Source organism: Natrix helvetica, assembly GCF_964273705.1.
Source record: "Natrix helvetica genome assembly, chromosome: 1".
Classification (NCBI taxonomy): domain Eukaryota; kingdom Metazoa; phylum Chordata; class Lepidosauria; order Squamata; family Natricidae; genus Natrix; species Natrix helvetica.
The window spans coordinates 260,546,467-260,568,927 of NC_138548.1; the positions used below are offsets into that span (position 1 = coordinate 260,546,467).

The 22,461-nt window shown below is 40.3% G+C and overlaps 1 protein-coding gene across 1 annotated transcript; it reads right to left on the bottom strand.

The window, feature by feature from the left end:
- TRMT1 (tRNA methyltransferase 1) lies at positions 1-17,431 on the bottom strand. Its single transcript, XM_081938944.1, has 17 exons — positions 17,082-17,431; positions 14,314-14,652; positions 13,444-13,499; positions 12,650-12,792; positions 10,460-10,647; positions 8,888-9,003; positions 7,472-7,584; positions 7,146-7,294; positions 6,835-6,918; positions 6,037-6,106; positions 5,616-5,750; positions 5,024-5,109; positions 3,938-4,046; positions 3,364-3,440; positions 1,205-1,324; positions 568-688; positions 1-187 (listed from the first exon to the last, which is right to left on the bottom strand). The coding sequence occupies exons 2-17, from the start codon at positions 14,619-14,621 to the stop codon at positions 131-133; spliced, it is 1,932 nt and encodes a 643-aa protein (XP_081795070.1). The 5' UTR covers positions 14,622-14,652; positions 17,082-17,431; the 3' UTR covers positions 1-130.
- Between the last annotated feature and the right edge of the window lie 5,030 nt (positions 17,432-22,461).

Genomic DNA, 22,461 nt, shown 5'->3' on the forward strand with positions numbered 1-22,461 from the left:
TCAAAAGAGAATCGTATTTAATTTGCATGCACATTTCGACAGTCGTTAAAATATAAAGATTGCCTATAAATGCAAAAATAAAAATCCCACCAAGCATTCCGGACTCATGTCACACTACTGTTATGTTGCTTCACTCTTTCTGTGTCTCGTGAGAGTAGCAGCAGTTGTCCCCTAAGGTACAGTCACCCTGGGAAGGAAAATGGCATTCATTGGAAACAACTTATTGAAGACATTTTATATTCTTGCACCTAAACCAGCCTATATTATTTACATGAGTGGCTGATTGCTAAAAAAACCCAAAACACCTGCCTAGATAAAGCACTCAGCACTTCTCGGGACTAGACTATGCTATCTTCAATACGTTATCTTCAGTATTTTTACATATAGAAATCAAAAATAGGTCTTCAATGAGATTTTTGTGCCACAATCCTTTTCTATCACATGCCAATCGCATTTCTTCCTGGACCTGTGCTTTCACAATAAACGGAATTCAAAAAGATGCTGCCCGTCTCCTTTCATGGGTCTTTAACTAGTTTCTTACTACACAGAGTAATTCGAGCCACTTACCTGCCGGAACCTTTTGCATGGAAAGTTTTTTAGGTGAGAATCGTCATTCCCTTCTGCACACACTTTCCTCTTGTTCTGATGTAACTTTCTCTTTTCCTGCAGACAGGAGGAAATCCCACCCCTAACCCAGAAAAATAATTAGGCATGAACCAAGGCAGCTGCCCTTTGGTTTTAATGAGACACCAGAAAGGCTCATAATGGAAAGCTGCAGCAAACCCTATAAAAAAATTGAGCGGTAAGTGGCAAGGCATCCACTTGCTTCTGCACCCAAGAGGACTCGCCTACAACTCCTGCTATGATTAGGTTGCACCCAGCAAGGAGAGGTAATGGTACCATCAGCCAAGGGTCTGAGCTACAGCTATGGGATGTGCATAAGCTTTTTTTATTTTCTGAGAAGGGAGTCAAGATGCAGAGGAAGATACTAGCTATGTCCTTTGCCACCCAATCTTCCGAGACAAAAGTTATATTAACAAGACCACAATTTGCAGCCCAAACAATACATCTGGCATCAGTTTTACAACGAAGAAACAGAACTCTTTTTCCCCCCTTCAAATATCCCAGATGTAATCCCAGAGTTTTATATCTGGATGTTCTGATTTCCTCCCAGCACCCCATGAGTCCTTTTAAATCCCTTTACCCGGCTTTTGCTCTTGCTTTGGGCCCCCAGAAGGGCTCTGGGTTCATCTGGAACCGCCGGAGTTTCTGTTTTCGTGATTTAGGATTAGCATCTGCTCGGACGGTAAAGGATGCCTGCAACCTGTATACAATTTATAGAAAGTCAGAATAAGGGGCAGATTAGAACGTGTGATGGAATTCTAGCCCATAGGAACCTTTTTAGTAGGTTCTGCCAGTGGTGAGAGCATTCAGTTATCTTACATTTTTCTCTGCAAAGAAACCGCTTCAAAATAACCCTCTTGGGAGATTCTCCTCCCTCTACTGCCATCCTCCCTGTATGTAAGTATGTATGTATGTCTTTTTAATGTTATTTTTTTTATTTTGTGTTATTACTTAATTTTTATTTATCAAACTTCTTAACCAGCCATCTCCGTCAAAGAGAGGCTCTTTTTTGTTTGCTTCTTTTTTGCCTTCAGAAACTTTAGATTTCTGCCTTCAAAACATGCAAGTTTTTCATACCCTGCACCTCAAGAAATGTGTTTCTCAGCTCCAAACCCACATTGGCTCGTCTCAAGCCCAGTTCTACCCATGTGACCATCAACAATGTTCCCTCTAATTTTTTTTCAATGTGAGCAGAAAAGTATAGTGTTTGAGCGGCACATTTTCATGCCTGAGCACCTGAATTTTTTTCACAGATGTCACCTAAGACAACGAAATCAGTATTATTTGAAACTCAAAAGTTATGTTTCTTCAAGGTACCCGCTTAATTCAAATAATATCAGTATCACTTAACAACGCTCCTGCTTAGCAACCAAAATGTTGGCTCAGAAACTCTGGCATTTGAAGCACGCAAGTCTTAAAACTGTCAAGTTACAAGACCCTTGTACCCCTAATCCTTTAGGGAAAAAAAACCCAGGGCTGTTCAAACTTGACAGCTTTTAAGACTTGTGGACTTCAATTCCCAGAATTCCTCCTCCAGTCATGTTGGCTCAGGAACTCTGGCATTTGAAGCATGGAAGTCTTAAAGCTGTCAAGTTACAAGATCCTTGCACCCCTAATCCTTTAGGGGAAAAAACCCCAGGGGTCTTCAAATCTGACAGCTTTAAGACTTGTGGACTTCAACTCCCAGAATTCCTCCTCCAGTCCTGTTGGCTCAGGAACTCTGGCATTTGAAGCATGGAAGTCTTAAAGCTGTCAAGTTACAAGATCCTTGCACCCCTAATCCTTTAGGGGGGAAAACCACAGGGGTCTTCAAATCTGACAGCTTTAAGACTTGTGGACTTCAACTCCCAGAATTCCTCCTCCAGTCCTGTTGGCTCAGGAACTCTGGCATTTGAAGCATACAAGTCTTAAAGCTGTCAAGTTGCAAGACCCTTGCACCCCTAACCCTTTAGAAAAAAAAACGCAGAGGTCTTCAAACCTGACAGCTTTAAGACTTGTGGACTTCAACTCCCAGAATTCCTCCTCCAGTCATGTTGCAGCGACGTCATCTGCCTGGATCTGCTCCATCTTTGGTTTCTTCATCGTGGGCAGTGCTGCTGCTGAAGATGCCGACGAGTTGCCACCAGAATAACTGCTGCTACCTCCTCCTCCTCCAACAGCACCACCAGATTTGCAGCTGAGCTCAGCGCCGCGTTACCTCTGCCCCCTCCTCCTCTTCCGTGCTTTTGAGGAGCCATGAGGCTTTTTTTCCCCTGCTCCCCCCCCCACCTTCCTACTGGCTCCTGCAGCCTCATGGCTCCTCAAAAGCACGGAGGAGGAGGAGGAGGGGGTAGGGGTAACCCAGCGCTGAGCTCATGTGCTCCAAGCGGAGGGGAGGCGGCGTTGCCACACGCGAGGATGCCGGCTGGAGCTTTGCCGGCTTCAAGTTAGTCGCAGCGCTGGGCGCCAAATCCGGCAGTGCTGTTAGATGAGGAGGAGGTGGCAGCAGTTCTTCCGGTTGCGGCGGGGGCTTTGGGGCTTCACAACTACCCTCAGTCACCCCGTGCTCCTCAAAGCAAGTCTGGGGAAGTCCTTTGCGGGCAGCCCGTTCTAGCTGCCTGCGAAGGACCTCCCCAGCTTCCGGAGCCTGTGGCAATAGAAATCACTGCGCGGCAGTTGAAAACTGCTGCGCGGTGTTTTCTTGCCACCTGCGCGGCCGCGCAGCCGCACACCTTAGAGGGAACATTGACCATCACCTACTTGGGTTCCATGGAAAGGATGTGAGCAGCCGGGCTGTGCTCTGAAAGGCGCTCTCGTTTCACAGGGTTGAGTTGCTCCTGCAAGTGGGGATGGGCAGAAGGAAGAGAAGGAACAGCAGTTTAATCTAAAAAAAGAGACTAGAGCAGGGGTGTCAAACTCGCGTCATCACGTGACATGTCACCACTTTTTCCCCCTTTGCTAAAAGTGCATGGGCGTGGCCAGCGTGTGACGAATCCAGCCCACGGGCCGGGAATGTATAGCCCTGAGCTAGAGGAAGAGTGTATACCAAGAGCAAAGGCAACCAACTGTAGGATGGATGTCTCGGGTTGTTGTTGTGTTTTTTTTCAAATCTTTTAGGGCTACCTTACACTGAACCTTTATGAAATTTTGCAGAAAGAAAGTAAGTTTAAGCCAATTGGCTTTGCCTAAAAACTAGGGAAGAGGAGAAACCAGAAATTACCTCTGTGAGAATCTTGATGCCTGGAATAGCCTTAAAGAGGCCCCCATAGTTGTTATATAGTGTCAAGAGCCAAAATGAAAGCTCCCTTACATGAAAGTTAAGACCATTGCTCACCCAGCAGCGCATAATGTCCCAAAGCACAGATGATGGTGCATCTGTTTTGATAGCATTCTTACAGGCATGAGAAAGCGACACTTGGTAGCCAGCGTGAAGGAGAGCTGATCTGAAAAAGAATCCAGAGAAGGCTTATATTAAAACATGCCCTAAATTCCCTATGGAAAAAGATTTGCAGAGCCCCCAACATCCATTGGGGCAGGTCAACGTTCTGTTTGAGTCAGTAGGAAAATTGGTACAATCATCTAAACACGAGACTCCAATTTGGTCAAATCTATTTTTTCTATACTGTACATTTAAATGCCGTAGCTTGTGTTTTTTTTTTTACAACTTCTTCTCTACTTTCCTATGAAATGTGCTCTTTCTATATCCTTAAAATCACATGACATATCACTCTGCAGACCCTGAGCAGCTGTATTTGCAATAGCAATAGCAATAGCACTTAGACTTATATATCACTTCACAGTGCTTTGACAGCCCTCTCTAAGTGGTTTATAGAGTCAGCATATTGCCTCCAACAATCTGGGACCTCATTTTACCGACCTTGGAACGATGGAAGGCTGAGTCAACCTTGAGCTGGTCAGGATCGAACTCCTGGCAGTTGGCAGCCGGCAGTCAGCAGAAGTATCCTGCAGTACTGCATTCTAACCACTGCATCACCAGTTGAATTATGACTGCATCATAATTCAAATCACCCAAATCAAAATTTATCCTTGAGTTAATCAAAGTCTTGGAGAAGGAATCTTTTAAACACCATGTTTGTCAGGCAATGGGGCCTGAGTCATCTGCATGTGACGACTATCCTGCTTATGTTTGAAAAGATTCAAAGATTCACAAGACCAGATAACTTACTAAAAACAACAGCGAGTCTCTTAGCAAGCTCCTGATGAATGCATCACTATTGGTAGGACTACCAGAAAAAAAAAAAGCCATTATCTCCTCAATATCACAATGGCATTCAAACTTTGGCTTTACTAAGCAATTGCAAGGAAATCCTGTCTATCACCATATTCACAGCCTATTTTAGGATATTCCTTTTTAAAGTTAAATACAAGATCTTGGTGCAAATTAGTAAGTTCATCTTACCTGAACTGTAGTAGAGAAGGACTATTAGAGTGGATGGTTTTACTGAGTTTATCAAGGGTATAATAGAGAGGGACATCAGGTAGCTCCTATATGCAGAGGAAAGCAGATTCCGATTATACAGGGAAGTTATTCTAGTGAGGTTAGAGAAGAGGCATATGTCAACCCTGAAGCTGACCTGACCGAAGCCATTTTGGAGCTTCAGCAATTTTGGAATCTTGACAGCCTATCTATTACTGCAACCATGTTTTAGTCATCATCTGCTTTCAAGAAATGATCCATTCATAAGGCACTTTTTAAGCCTGCTATAAGAGGTTCCCTTTTAGGACAGCGTATTCACTATTACAATTGTCTCATAAAAAAAATATGTCAATAGCCTTGCAAGGACCCAGACTTGAATGGCTTGAACATTGGTGCCTTGCAATGGGAAAGGCTGTCTTAAGACTGAACGGAGCAATGCTGCCTGCAAAACCTGATGATCAGCTGGCTAGCTCTCCACTACTTTACTACTTGATGACACGTTCTGCGGGGAGGGAGGGTTTGATCTGAAAAGAGAATCACCCTATTCACTCTGCCAACAGCCATCAATACTCACCTCCATCACCATGCTCAGGATGCCCTGTAGCCGTTGATTTGTCTGAAAGCGGCCTGGGTTACTCTCAACTGCTGACAAAACTCGCTGGACAAAACCCAAATCATGAAGCGGTGCTGCCCACATGGGGCCAGCCAGCTGCAGGAGGAGGAGGAGGAGGAGGAGGAGGAGGAGGAGGAGGAGGAGGAGGAGGAGGAGGAGGAGGAAATATCAGGCTTGGGAAAAATCACTTCTCCAAGGGCATGTAAGGCAGGGGTATCAAACTCGCATTGTCACGTTACCGTCATGTGATGTAGCGTGACTTTTGTCCCCTTCGCTAAATGGGGTGGGCGTGGCCAGTGCATGATGCATCCGGCCCACGGGCAGTGAGTTTGACACCCCTGATGCAAGGCAAGTCATGAGGCTACATATTGTCCCGGCTCACCTGGTGGTGCTGATGGCAATGTTCACAGGATGGACCTACAGGGGGGCCACAAGCAGCCTTATAGTTGAAGCTGTGGGGTTATGCAGAAGAGAAGCCAGATCAAAATAACAGATGGGTTTGCTTCCCCCGTTTATCAAAGATTCCTTTATGTTACAAGCACAGGTTGTCTAAAAGTCCAAGGCCAATGGCCCCGTAGGTATCTCTTCTCTAGCAGAATATAGATCAAGCATCAGAGATAGACAGGCAACATCAGAGTTCAGAGTTAAACCTCTGAATTCTCAGCAGCAACATTCGACTGGAGAAAAGAGAAGGCAATTTCTAATGCTGAGAGGCAGGAAATGAGAAGCCATATTTTCCAATGAGAATGTTTGTTTATGTAATTCTCTCTCTCTCTCTCTCCCTCGCTCCCTCCCTCCCTCTCTTTGTAGGATTATCTTAAATATGAGATCTTCCTCTTGGACAAATAAAGTACTCAATAGTTTTTGGACTTCCAATAAACAGATATCTCTTTCTGTGTACGTGTTCATATTTTTAATTTCTCAGCTCATGACTTTCTGATAAGATGCGTGGAGATAATTTTTATTTTATTTTATTTCAAAATTCAAGGGGAAAAGAAAAGTGAGGAGCAACTAGCAGTTCCAATTAAAAGAGCAATACTTATTAAAATGGGAAATTAGTTTTCCGCTATGATCAGTGCAGGAGAAAATATCTAGCAGAAAAAAAAATGTATACTCCAAAAGTGATTTAGGCAGCAGAATGAAGGAAACGGCTTTCCAAACTATAAAAAAGAACTCTTACTTTTTCCCATCGCCGACCATCTTGCCAAGTCTCTGGATATGAAATGATCCACAGCCCACACAGTTATAAACCAAGGCCTGTTTGCTGCCAAGAGAAAGAAAAGAAGAGTTGCTAGAGAAGCTAGAGAAAGGGCAAACAAAGAAGGAAATGTCCAGATATTGGTCTTGAGTCACGCCGGCTATATCGGGCATCCTCCTTCTGAATGCAACGAACGGGGAACAGTTAGAAAGCAAGCAGGCGGTCTGAATTCTTTTCCTACGCAGGGAAAACACAGCAGAAAAAGCAAAATGCCATCTTGAGCAGGTTCTCACCTAGCAGAAGCTTTGACCTTGGATGGTCCGCTGAATACTCGAACAAACACACGGATGTAAAAGTCCACACTGACAGACAACAGGGGAACAATATAGCGCTGGTAGCAGTTGGCACGAAGATCCAGGCTGTGCAGGATAATTCGAAGAGCCTGAAAGGAAAAGGACAGCAGAGGTTCCTTTTGCCTTTGGGTGCTGGCACAATATGGCTAACTTTACAGAAGATACCTAAGACCTTTTATTAATTTCCTTTTGAGCAGAATAACAAGGGGTAAAAAGATGGCAATAGAACGTAAGCATCTCATTGCCTGGCACTCCCTCCTACTCACCATCTCATGACAGTAGGTGGTGCCGATTGACACCCCTCCATATTTGCTGTAACATGTTTCGCCCAATTTCCCAGCCAATACAGCCATGTCAGTGCATGTAACACACAGCAGACCTGTTGGAGGCAAATTGTAGAAAAAAATGCAAACCAACATTTCTCCCAAACATTCCTAAGGCGCTAAGGAGGAACAGACAGGAAGAATCAACAAGCGTGTGCCGGAGGCTTCGCTCTAGGCCTGCCCACGGCTGAGCCAATGCAATTCTACTTACTTCTCTCCCCAAAAGGGGATACTCTTCCTACAACATAAATAGAATTAGCCAGTTTGCCTTACAGGTGCTTATATTAAGAGGGACATATCTGACAGCAGTATCATTTGCCAGTATGAAAAGCCTCAAGCCCGATTCCAGATTCTAGAGTCCTGGGTTATTTTTCTTTTCACTAGGTAATGTTCACTCTGAGAGCTTGTTTGGCCTAGTGCAGTGATGTCGAACCTTTTCGGCACCGAGTGCCCAAACCGGAACGCAGGTGCATGTGTGCGTGCCACACGCCAGAGCACCGGAACCCTGAAGAGCAGCTGGCCAGTGTGCTCATGCCTGTTTTTATACCATTTTGTGCGCTGTTTTTCAGACCGTTTTCAAGCCATTTTCTGGGCTGTTTCAGGCTGGGTTTTGGGCCATTTTCAGGCTGCATTTCAGGCCATTTGGGGGGCATTTTCAGCCCAAACACCAGACCCAAAACGGTGTGGAAATGCTCACTGAACGGCCCGTTTTCCAGTGCTCCAGCACCCACAAAGACCAGCTGGCCAGTGGGCATGTGTGCACCGGAAACCAGCAGAGAACCTGGCAATTGCATGTGTGCCCACATAGAGGGCTCTGTATGCCACCTCTGGCACACATGCCATAGGTTTGCCATCATGGACCTGGTGGTTAAAGCACTAGGCTACTACCAGGAGATTGAGTTCTAGTCCTGCCTTGGCCACGAAAGCTGCCTTGGTGACTGTAGGCTAGTCACTTTCAGCCCAACCCCCCTCCTATGGTGGTTGTTGTGTGGAAAACAGGAGGAAGGAAGAGTATTGTGTATGCTTGCTGCCTGGAGTTATTTATAAAGTTAAAAAGATGGGATAAAAATAATAATAAATAAATATATGTCTCAATCATTCTTGGGATAGTTTATAACCTTTGGAACATCACTATTTCCTACTGAGCAGGAGTCAAGATATGGCTAAAGAAATACCCCATTTTAGAAAACAAATGTTACAATGTGAAATCCATGTTCTTATTTCAGTTTGCGGTTTAAAAAAAAAGTGGAAACGTTTATCAAGAAAATTATCTGGAGGGGAAAAAAAGCCAGTATTCTGAGCAGCCTCTTTTTCATTATTAATAACAATGCCTAGAGCTGAAAGAAACCACCAACCCACCTCCATCCCTTACGCACTGCACCACGGCATCCAAGAAACCAGAAGGGCTGCCATACGGATCCAGGTCAATAACATCAAAGAATTCTTTAGCTGCCTTTTTGCGATATAGCAGCATCCTGCCCAAAAAAGAGAGAGAGAGAGAAAGAGAGAGAGGTTGACAGACAGTGATTAGGTATGGTACCTCTGACAGCTAGAAAGGAGGAAGCAGGAAATTCTAAGAAACAGTAGATGTGGACTTCTGTTGAAAAGGAAGCTCAATCCTTCTCTATGCTAAAGCATTTGGCATACACAGAAAACTGCACCTAAAATGGAGGGTCAGCTATTTTCCTTAGCTGGCTGGCTGCTCATATATTGTTTTCACTACGAGGCACGCCCATTAAATGATTCCACATCACTAAAAGATTAGGCCAACAAATACATATCTAATGGAAGTCAGAGATGTTTATCCAGCTTAATTCCATAGAAGAAGAGGGGAGTAGATGGATAATTTGCTCAATAAGGGAAGGCTGTTTTCAGCTGGCACAAGATCAGAAAGAGATGGAAATTCTGGAAAATTAAGTCCTTTGTGTATTCTTATTTTTTAAGCAATGCACAGACATTGTGCCCTGATGACTGAACTAAAGAATGGGATAATTAGAAATGCAGTTGAAGTACAGGACCTGTATATCACCAGTGATTCAGCTCTCTTCCCAGATTACACAAGTGGCAATTCAGCATCAAATCATATAATCTTCCTGATTTTAAGAGTAGCATATACCTATTATTATTAGCATATCGTATTGTTGCAGTAGCCAAGAGACCACAATCCTATTGCAATAGTGTACTATATAGAATAATAGTCATTTGGCTTGCCAAAGGTACCAGCCCTGTTATAGGAGATGCTTGTGCGCTTCCCAAGGTGTGCCACAGGAGGGCGAGCTGGCTTTGCACCAGAGAGAAAGATGAGCGGTTCTGCTTGAAATGGGCACTGAAGCCCATTTCAAATCACTAGTAAAATGGCTTGATTTAAATCAAGTCAATTTAAATCATATTTTTTAAAGAGCAATTGTCATCTCTGTCCCACTCCCTGGCTCTTTCTCTGACCCGTCGTTGACTCATTGATAGTCCTAATATTGCAGAATATAACAGCCTCATGCTACATAACTAAGCTCCATTTCATGCTGAATAAACTAAATTATTAATGTATCTTAAATAGAAAACTATATTTAGATAGAGTTTTACTACAAAGGCATTTTATTAAAATAAATTTGATAAAAATAAAAAACCAATTTAAATTAAAAAAATTGATTTAAATATAAAAAAATCTGATTTAAAAAAGCATCAATTTTTATCCACCCTGTATTATTATCATTCCCCAAGACTCACTGAATAATACTATTCCATATTAAAAATCATAAGTCAAAGTGGCTAAGTGAAATCTAAGCTGCTTGTCTTTCTTTAATTCCCATTTGTTACAAAAATTCTATTTCCTTTGCAAAGGAAAAGTTTATCAGCTATGTTTCAGAATGTTAAATGGTCAAGCGGATTAAAAAGAAAGAAAGAAATCCTTCTCTTGTGTAGAAGTTTACTAACCGAGCATCTGACAAGCTTGGGGTCACCAGGTGTTCCACGCCATTGAGCTTAATGTTTTGGGTGATGAACTCAACAGCCTTAGAGGAATTATCATTAGCTACCACACTGCGAATGCCAGGCACTTCCTTTGCAAACCGGATGGAACGCAGTCCAGAAGCAGCCAGAGCTTCCAGGATTTGGAGTCCCTCCTGTAAAAGGCAGGGAAAAAAATGTTAAAAGAAAAACTGAAATAAATTTTGGAACTAACTTCAAAAAGCTCAACATTTGACTTGAAACTATGGGAATCACCCCTGCTTCCACTTCTAAAGTGGCCCTGGCAGTTTCAAGAATGTCAAATAGACATGTTCAGAATGTGTCTTTCCTAAGTGTTTTGTGGTGTTCAAGCACTTTCCATGCTCAAAACAATACAGAAGTTTGCATCATATCTTACAGCGGACCCTCTGAATGCTTCAACCTCTGCTGAAATGAGCAACTAATCCAAAGTCCTAGATTCTTTACTTCAAAAGAATGTTTAAAGCCCCACAAAGGGTGATCAGTCAAATCCTAGAAGTTGTAAAGAATAGGTTATTTCATTCATGTTTATATAACACATGCTGCAACAATATGTCATGATAGTGAAGAAGGCCTCTGATCCAGACCAGACTTATATTACTCAGTAGACAGACATAGGTCACTGCCTCAAATAGCTACTCTGAAGATCCCAGTACAGCCATGAAGGAAAGGCCTCTTCTTGTATGGTTCCCAGGCTATCAAAGCAACTCCCAAGGAGAAGCGGTAAGCCACACTCTCGTAGGGTTCAGGAACATGGCCAAAAACCCATTATTTACATCATGTTTTTAATCGTTAGCTCAGGCAATATGAATTATCCCGATTGTTAACTGTACTGTTTTTATTTTTATATTTTAAAATGCACATATTCATTAGGGTAATATTGAATTATAGGATGCAAGTATAATAAAACATAGAGCTTGAAATTAAAGCTTGATAGTCAGCACTGTGTAGGGAGGTTCAACTTAATGACATGTGCAAAGTCTAATTGTTTTTTCAAGCCAAATTAAATGGTCATATAATCATGAGTAAACTAAATCATGTTAGAATGTAATGTTTTCATATGAAATCTCATCAAAAGTGCTAATGTCTTTGTGGGAGAGTATATGAGATTTCGGAAACATTTTTTATAAATGTCTTTTATTTTGTTATATCCTTCTTGTGTTCCATTTAAGGGTAAACTGTATGCCTTCATAAGCTCGTACAGGGAAAAGATAGATCATACCTTTACTATGTAATACAGGTAGTCCTAGCTTACTGACTATTCTTCATAAAATTTTCAAAGTTACGATTACGCTGAAAATATATATTTTTTATATAAATTTTAAAAATGTATAGCCAATTTACAACCTTTGCAACACTCCTTAGTCATGTAATTGACCATCAATATGCATTCTTCTGTGCTTGACTTGTTATTTTTTTTCTTTTTAGTCCCCTTGCAATACAGAAAGATTGGAGAGGAAAGGATTGCAGAGAGTAAGCTATCTGCTCATCTACACATCAAAATTGGCTGTTGGAACTGGGAGCTGCAGGCAAGCTGTGCAAACAACTTCAATACTCCTTTTGCACGCCACTTCAGAAAATCTTGCCAAGAAAACTGCAGAGACTAGTTTAAATAGTTGCTAAGGGTCAAAAATGTGGGTTGGGTTGTTTTATTATTGCATTGATAGTTTATTTGGTTTTATATTCCATGTATTCTATTGAGACTCTGAATTGTGGGAGGATAGAAGTATAAATAACGAATGAATGAGCAAGCAAGCAAGCAAGCAATCTCACACCAAGAACAGACAAAGATTATGATAGCTGTGAATGATAGCAATAGCAACAGCACTTATATACCATTCCACAGTCCTTCACAGCACTCTTTCAGCATTTTACAATGTCAGCATATTGCCTCCCCACAATTTGGGTCTTCATTTCACCAACTTCAAAAGGATGGAATGCTGAGTCAATCATAAGCTGGCCAGGATCAAACTCCTGACAGTGGGCATAGTTTGCCTGCAATACTGCATTCTAACCACTGTGCCAATGATAGAAACTTTAGGTCAAATATATCTGGACAACAACAGGCTGGTAATGGCCAATGGAGTGGTTCATCCAATCCACCCTCAAAACCCCAATGTGAAAACATAGATACAATACCTGGCATACTTCATTCATTTCTGCAACTGTAGTAGTCTCCTCATCTGTAGTATCTCTATAATTCAGTTCTTCCAAGTTATCTTTTCTCGTTTCAGAGAGATCAACAATCACTTTAGAGGTATTTTCTTCCCCAGGAACTGCAACTGGAGAAAAAAGATGAATGGATCTTTTTGAGATGAATACACCCTTGGTATCTTGTCTGAACAAATGTTTAGTCCATAAATCTTTTTATGTAATTATCAAATATTCAGCTCCTTGAAATGGTGTTTTCTCCTGATCAGAGTAACCCACTATAAATATAACTGCCAGGCCCCCTCTTGTTTAATTTTACCACTACTGAAAACCTGAACATGCTTACAGGTGTATGGAGAATTACACTGTCAAAAATCTACTTGGAATTTCAATTATGTAAGTAAACTGCAGATGTTCTTTTTTAAACTATAAAATAACTAAAAATCAAGAATCAAATTACAGAAGATTAAAACATTCTATATTATTATTCTAGGGACAGTTCCTGAAAATTAAAAGTGGGTCTGCTTATTTCACTTCACAGCGACTAAAAAAGCCCCTTTTCTAATAACCTGAGGAAGAAAATCAAAATACTGCCTTGTTAAGTCCTAATTACATTTATTAAAAATGTATACACATTCTTTCTTTGCAGGCAGGAAAACAAAACCCACCACCTGAATTACTACAAAACAATAAAAGTGGGTATCTACATTTTGCTTCTTATATATCTGCGTTTTCACCTGATGGACCTTAGATGGAATAGTGATGAAAGCATTGCCACTCACTCCTAATTCCTTTGGATGCAAGCTGCAGACGAGCAAATTCAGTAATAACTGCACACCTAAAAGTGAAAAAAACAGTGCATATTACAAAGTTTAATGTGCCACAATATACAAAGGATTACCTTTCTATTGTACGTGCATACAGTCCTTTCAAGAATGCATGACTTTTACAAAAGATCATTATACAGTTCAGTATCCTAAACTATCAATCATTTCAGAAATTCAGAATCCTAACCCTAACCCTTACTAAATGAACATTTTCCCATATGGTTGCTTTTACATTACGACTACAGACTGTCATATTAATAAAAACTGCATTGAAAAGTGAAAAACAAAATCGTAATTGGAACTTGCTAAACCTATGCATTATGACAATATCTAAGCAAACACATTTTACTATTTGATAGCAATTGGAGCCCTCCTTTCAAAAAAAAAATACAAAGAAAAAGAAAAGTGAACATTAAGGACTCCTAAATCAGATCTTTAAGTAGGGAAAAGTTGTAGATATGCTCAAATACATAGCCAGTCCCCTTGAAGATGCCTGTGACAATAGGTAGCAGTTCCTCCCAAGAGTTTTTAGAAAGTGAAAGGTAGACAGAACCCCTTTGCTGATGAAAAAGATCTTAAGAAAAGGAAGATAGAACCCAAAGAAATATATCTTCTGAAGCTAATCATAGGAGAATATCCCTTTTTTTCTCAGGTACAGATAATATTTTCAGTGTAAATCCAATTCCAAATTAATTCCAACTTGCTACTCCAACTATATCCTCTTCCCTCCCACAAAAAACCAAAGGAATACTCTTCCATTATTACTTCATTCCAACTTCATTCATTCATCCAACAGTTTGTGAAGTCACCCTATTCTCTACTTACGTAAGGTCTCTGTTGAACTCTTGGACAGGGTTATAGAACACTTCATTGGCATTTGGAAAAATCACTTTTGCTTTTCCTTCTGTGATTATTTTCTCACCATTTTCTGTTGACTCGTTGTCACCACTTGTACTCACTGTAGGTGACTGAGCCATATTTTGCTCTAGATTACAGCTATCTGTTGCCATGTCTTGATTCTGATTACCCTCCATGCTTTTGTTAAAAGATTGATTTCTGAATGAAATTGCAGTTAAAGTTGCTTCATTCCTATATGAAGGCAAGGTAAGCCTCAACCAAATCCTCAGATACATTTATTTGTCATCAGTTTCTTTAAAGCATACTCTGAAAAGAAAAGAAATATAATTTTACTGCAAATACTCTGAATTTCCAAACATTTATAATTCAGCTCTCCTGCTCTGACTTTAGACACATCTCCCAAGGACAGAGTATCTCATATTATATTCACCTACTGTAGCACTTATTCCAGTGAACTGTGATTTCTTTAACAGTTTAATCAAACCAATTTTCTAAGTTTGCATGACACACCAAACCATAATTTTAATCTAGACCCATGATGGCCTCTCTGCGGACACGTGAGCCATCATCCCAGCTCAGTTCCACCGCACATGCATGAGTGCCTCCTGATGGTCAGCTGGTTTTCGGGTCTCTGCCACACATGCGCAGTGGGCAGCACGTGGGAGATGCACGCATGTGCAGGGTGTGCGTGTGTCCGGTTATGTGCGCATGCACAGGGTGGGGCTCATGCAGGGGAGTCATCCGCACATGTGTTGGGGTGCACGCATGGGGTTGTGATGCATGCACGGGGATGCGGCACGCGGGGCAGGGCATGCGTGCATTATATTTTGGCACTCGGCGCCAAAAAGGTTAGCCATCACTGATCTAGATCCCTGCAACACATAGGCTAAAATGGATAATCCATGGATTTATGTATCATGTACATACAGGTGAAACTCGAAAAATTAGAATAGCGTGCAAAAGTTCATTTATTTCAGTGATGCAACTTAAAAGGTGAAACTAATATATGAGATAGACTCATTACATGCAAAGCAAGATAGTTCAAGCTGTGATTTGTCATAATTGTGATGATTATGGCGTACAGCTCATGAAAACCCCAAATCCACCATCTCAGAAAATTAGACTATTACATGCAATCAATAAAACAAGGATTGTACATAGAACAATATCGGACCTCTGAAAAGTATAAGCATGCATATGTACTCAGTACTTGGTTTGGGCCCCTTTTGCAGCAATCACTGCCTCAACGCGGCATGGCATGGAAGCTATCAGCCTGTGGCATTGCTGAGGTGTTATGGAAGACCAGGATGCTTCAATAGCGGCCTTCAGCTCTTCTGCCAATCAAGCAAAGTAATCCAACAGTCATTGAACCAGGTTTTGGTGCTTTTGGCAGTGTGGGCAACTGGAAAATGAAGTCAGCATCCCCATAAATCTCATCTGCAGAAGGAAGCATGAAGTACTCCAAAATCTCCTGGTAGACAGCTGCGTTGACCCTGGTCTTAATGAAGCACAGTGGTCCAAAGTCCTGTTGCTCAGTGGTCCAAGGTCCTCTTTTCTGATGAGAGCAACTTTTACATCTCATTTGGAAACTAAGGACCCAGAGTATGGAGGAAGAATGGAGAGGCCAATCAAGCACAGTAATCCCACAGTCATTGAACCAGTTTTTGGTGCTTTTGGCAAAAGATAAGAGATATGAGACCGAACAATGCGGAAGAGCTGAAGGCCGCTATTGAAGCATCCTGGTCTTCCATAACACCTCAGCAATGCCACAGGCTGATAGCTTCCATGCCATGCCGCGTTGAGGCAGTGATTGCTGCAAAAGGGGCCCAAACCAAGTACTGAGTACATATGCATGCTTATACTTTTCAGAGGTCCGATATTGTTCTATGTACAATCCTTGTTTTATTGATTGCATGTAATAGTCTAATTTTCTGAGATGGTGGATTTGGGGTTTTCATGAGCTGTACGACATAATAATCACAATTATGACAAATCACGGCTTGAACTATCTTGCTTTGCATGTAATGAGTCTCATCTCATATATTAGTTTCACCTTTTAAGATGCATTACTGAAATAAATGAGCTTTTGCACAATATTCTAATTTTTCAAGTTTCACCTGTATAGCCTTTCACAGCCATGTCAGGTAGAACAAGTTTTCCAAACTGTTTTTTGCAACTCTAGGGTTGAGAGCTTAAAAGCAATAATAATAATAATAATCACTTAGCAGGAGCACATACAGCACGTTTTGTAAGGTACAACAGAAATGGGACTTATTTTCTTATCCAAAAGCCCATCTCCAAGGGGTTTTGTGTTTATAATGTCATTAATTTGCCTCTTGAATTTAATTATCTGGCCTGATATACAGATTGAGGGGGGAGGTAAGGGGTGAGAAAATGAGCGTACACTGGCAAACTTTCTCACTGAACTTTATGCTTTTCATACAAAATAAGAGCATGCTTTGTTTGTATCTCTTCTTTTGCAGATAAATAATCTTAAACTTAGTTTTGCAATACTATTGCTTAATTACAATTTAGATAAATACTATCAGTATTGCTGATTACTGGAGGCACACCACGACCACCACCACCAAATCTCAGAGATGTGGCCTGGGCATTTAACTGCTACCTTTTGAGAAACAGTTTATTTTGACACCAAGAATCTTCTTAATTGTAACCGGAATAGCATATAAATAAGAGAATTGAAATGCTTTTAGATCTATTAATTTTACACTTACTTTACAGCCAATCTGTAATTTTCAATAACCTGTAGACTAACATTATATTCCTCCAAAAGTCTTCGCATGCAACTGCAAATATACGTGGAGGTGAGGCAGCTGGCGGGCTGAAACCGGGGTTCTCGAAGGGAGGTAACACCGACCTCGAACGTTTCTGTCTTTGCTACTATCTGGATCAGGCCAAGCGTCAGGCAAAGGAATCGGAGTTGAACTATAAAATATATCCCAAGGAATCGGGGGTGGAATTAAAGAAAGGCCCACGATATGGGCTCCCCTATGGATAGCAGAAGCAACCAGAACGAATGTCCACGTTCCAGCTTAAACCTCCGACGCCATGTTGAAAGTGACTGGGAAAAGATCAGCTGATATCCTGCCAGCCAATAGAACCGGGGTAACGGACGGGTCGCTTAGAGAGTCAAAAAAGTTCACTTTTTGCTAACAAAGCAGGTAAGGAAAGTCCAGTGTTCTTCAAATTGTTCGGCTGTTTCAAAACGTCGCCTTGAATCGGGTCTACAAGCCCACTGCAGTTAACTGCTTTATGCCTAGAAACAGTTGCGGCGAATGGCGATAAACTGCGGTATGATTATGATTAAGATTCAAGTACATTGAAGTTATGCACGATTCTTCGTTGCAGAGAATCAAATTTATATATTGGAATTTCCTGTACATGTCGATTCAAAAACAAGCCCTTTTCCTTTCAGCATCACATTTTCTTAAGTAAATAGGTATAGGATGCAACCTCTGAATAAACCTACATGCACTCAGTTTGAAAGAATTCAGCGTAGCATCTCTGTGAAACTCTTGCAGCAAGTTATATAAAAAGTAATAAGACCTAACAGCTTTCCTGATCTATATATTTTCCAAGAATTCTGATTATCTGGAAAATATCTCTATGATTGCCAAATGTTGTTCTCATTTCAATTTGGGTAATGGAACAACCATTAAGTCAAATGAGCCCAAGAAAATAAGACTATATTGCCAAAAGTATTCGCTCACAACTGATTCTGATTATTTGGATGGGTGAGTGAATACTTTTGGCAATATAGTGTATATGTATATTGCAAAATCTAAACGCTTGTTTGATCAATGACCAACAAAATTTGAAAAATCAGATAGATGAGCTAAATCTGTAGCATAATACCACAACAAAGATAAAATAACATATAGAAATGTAGTATATTATAATGGTGTGTTAATTATATATCTATCTCTCACCTCAAATGAGATAGCTATAGTGTATTAAACCTAAATTGATGAATAATACAGAGGTGATTATTTCTGTGATCAGTTATTTGCATTGAGGCAACACAGAATTTGGGTGCCCAAGTGCACAAGGTTTAGAATCTTCTCAAAGATGGCTCACAACAAAATTGCCTTCCTGGAAAATAAGCAGATATTGTATCTCTGTAAAATTTACAATATAATAATTGTGTGTAATTCATATTTGAAGATGTTTATCAAAATGTTTTTCCTATCTTTACTCCCTTTTTACGACTCCAGTCCCTATTCAGCATAGAGTTGGGGCACCTGGATGGACCTGAGCATTTACTGGCCAGATGCCCTTCTTGATGCCTACTGAGAGTTTGCAGCAGATATTTTTTCTTTGCATCCTAACAGAGAAACATCTGCTGTTACCTAGGATTGAACTCTCAACCTTCCAAGTTGACAGCAAGCGTCTTCACCGCTAGGGCACCATGCCATTCTTTTTTTCCTATCTATACTAATTTACATTGTATTCTACTGTTCTATATAAGTATTGAATGCATCTTTCAAACTAACGATATATTTTCAGTCACTTATTATATATTACTAACATGAGATTTGTGGGAGCTAATCAATACTAGATTAGTAACTGAACATGCTTTGCGTGGGGTGGGGGAAACAAGTTTCCTCCTCAGAACTCAGCCCGACTGTGTGTGTGCAACACATCATGCCATAAACTAGACAACTACTTTTCAGCATAAAACATTTGATGGAAGTTATGATTTGTCTGTGGTTCAACATGTTTTACAAATCCATAAAACTGAATAAAACATGAATATAGGTAAGTATGTCATGTGAACACAGATAACATTCAGCTATATCAGTGATGCCTAACCTTTTCCAGACCGAGTGCCCAAAGCGCCTGGACCCCCAAAATGCAATGTGTGCATGGCCCCCACATGCGCCCCCTGCATGCATATGCTCCCACACACACATGCCCCCCGCATGCATATGTGCCCCCCCACGTGCAGCCCATACCCCATGCGTGCATGGCAGAGATCCAAAGACCAGCTGGCTGATGGGAGGCGCACGTCCATGCGCAGCGCAGCTGAACTGCCAATGGCTCATGTGCCCAGAGAGGGCACTGCATTCCATACGTTCATCATCACAGAGCTAGATGGACCCCTTTTGTGATTTAGTGGTTGGATTATGAATCACACTCAACCAAAATAACTTGCCATTTTTGTAGCATATTGTATGAGCCTAAATGTTGTTTTTTGTATGTCCTGATTTATGGCTTAATGTGTTGTACAAACTCAGCTGATTTCTCTATTCCTAGAAAATAATCAATATTCAAGATAGCTTTTTCTCTTGAACACAGAAAAGATAACATTGTAATAGGCTGTATTTACATAACATTCTGAACCATAAACTACTCAACAATATTATAGTTTAGCATGCTGTGCAACCCAATGTGGTTAGTTGATAGCTCAGTGCATGGTATAACCTCAGAACAGTGGTTATATAAACTATGCTCACTAAACCATAAACAAGACTATCTTGCAAACACAGTAAACATAAATGAGCTTTCATAACTCTGACTTAATTACTTTAAAATTGCAGATTTCCAAAATGCATGTAGACCATACAAACATCTTTCTCAGCAATTGCAAAATGAGAATTTCTTACACCGTGCAGCCATATCCTATACACAGATGAGGTGGGAGTCAGGTGAACAAGAAAAGCCCAATAAAATTCATGGAATGTCCTTCAGGCAATGAAAGCCAATGTTCTTATAGTAAACAGTGGCTCAAAAGTATAGGTGAATGGTTTAGACTTCTGATCCCCTGAAATGTGCATAAAAAGATTCCATGAATGGGAACTTTGCCCAAAAGTTATTTGAGAACATACCTGTATGTATGGTAATTAATGTAATACTTTTTATGCAATATATTTGCACAGACTATTCACATGTAATGTAAAAGAGCAGAGATACAATACTTAGCCACATTCCGTTCTTCCCACCCCCAAATATTCATGTATTTGTTTCAACATCGGAAGAAAAGCTGTATGCATTAATATGGACATGATTCTATTTGTTATTCCATGTATGCTCCACTGCATATGTTATAGAAATATGCTTCATTACCAGAGGAGAGGATACAAAGAAATTAACAAGGATGTTTTTGCAAATTTAGAAAGTCTGGGATTCTTTTCATCATTAAGAGTGTTACTTTAATAAAGCTGAAATGTCTTAATTTTTCAAAATAGAAAAACTATTCTCATCACTGTTTAAAAGGATCAAGGCACATTAATATTTTGAAATGGACCTAGTGAAATTATGTTTTGGTTCTGCACAACTACATCATTTGAGAAGTGAAACATAAATCCAAAGTGAAAAAAGTGATCAATATTTTAGCACTGTCAAAAACAAATTTGTCCCAGCAGACTTAAAAGCATGATTCAAAAGCCTAACAAAATTTAAAATCTTAATTTCAAGCTTGATTCCTTTTTGATAAATAACATCATGTATTTCTTAAAAGTATCACAAAGTGTCTATCAGCTAAAATGCCAAGATGAAAACAGTACGCTGATTATATTACAGAATTATTCTTCATACCCTTATAAAGGAAGAACTTCTCTCTGGCCTATCAATAGAAGTTATTTGGCCATTTAAGCTCATAAAGAATATCTGCTTAATAGGTGCAAAACATGGCTTAGGGGCAGTGGTGGGTTTCAAAAATTTGTAGAACCTCTTCTGTAGGTGTGGCCTGCTTTGTGGGAGTGGCTTGCCAGCCATGTGACTGGGTGCGCGGGGCCAACTTGTAAAATGTGGTGAAACTCACTTAACAATGCTCTTGCTTAGCAACCAAATTATTGGCTCAGAAACTCTGGCATTTGAAGCACGCAAGTCTTAAAGTTGTCAAGTTACAAGACCCTTGCACCCCTAACCCTTTAGAAAAAAACCCTAGGGGTGTTCAAACTTGATAGCTTTAAGACTTGTGGACTTCAACTCCCAGAATTCCTCCTCTCGCTCTTCATCTTGATGATGTGCGGACAGGCGGGGGGACGGAGCTGGAACCAGTTCTAAATGGCACTGTAGATTTATGGAACCTCTTCTATAGAAGAGGTTAGAACTGGCAGGAACCCACCCCTACTTAGGGGGGTATGTGTCTTACCATGAAACTAAAAAGGAGAAGTATCCACTTTTATGAAATAATGTTTTTAACAAGAAACATTTTATAAAGCCTGAATTTTTTGATAACTGCCATCTTCCTTTTAATTTTAGTCTTTTAGCCTCACAGTTGAAAAAAATTAATGGAATAAATCTTTTCTTATATGAATACAGTGGTGCACAAATCATCAGCTAATAGTGTAGTATTTAATACAGAAATTGATGATTCATGTCCCTCAACTTTCACCAACCTTGGTAAAAGATAGCAATTCAGCAAGGCCAAATTGTGTCTGTATCTACATTTTCTCAGAGTCATGTCCAGGTCACTACAGACAGTTCTTGGTACACATATATTAAGCCAAAACCAGACAGAGCACATTGTGATTTAACATAATGGTGAATAAATTAAGTAACTGCCTTTAGGAGAAGATCTAAAAGTATTACTGCCTTATGGTGAGCAGTATTTCAATTTAGCATGTATTCACTTACCGGACCACAAAGAATTCTGGTCTTACAGCAAAATAAATGTCATTTAAATATATCTGAATAATCAAGTCATTTATTATTAATTTTAAATGGTTTCAAAGTGTGCAAAAATATATTAAATGGGTTAAATTAGGCTGAACAGCAGCAGAATTTCCTGCATCTCTAAAAAAGATTATGGTAGCATGGAATTTTTCAAAGGGGTGAAAAAAGTTACCTCGTAGAATTCCTCTAAACATATAGGAACCTAAACAATTATGTTGCACTCATTCATTTATTGTATGTTTACTGTCTCCATTTTCTAAAGCGCTCCAGGCATTAAGAATGTAATGACCACATTTTGGATTTCAAGCTAAGGTCAAGGCTTTTTTTTAGTTGGTAATTGGTTAACAGAAGATAATGTTAATAATAATACTGCATGTTAAGAAAGTTCTGAAGTTTAAGCTGCCTTTTAAAATCAGAATCAGAGAAAGAAACATTCTGTTTTGGCAACTTTATTGACATCATTCAGTTTTTAAT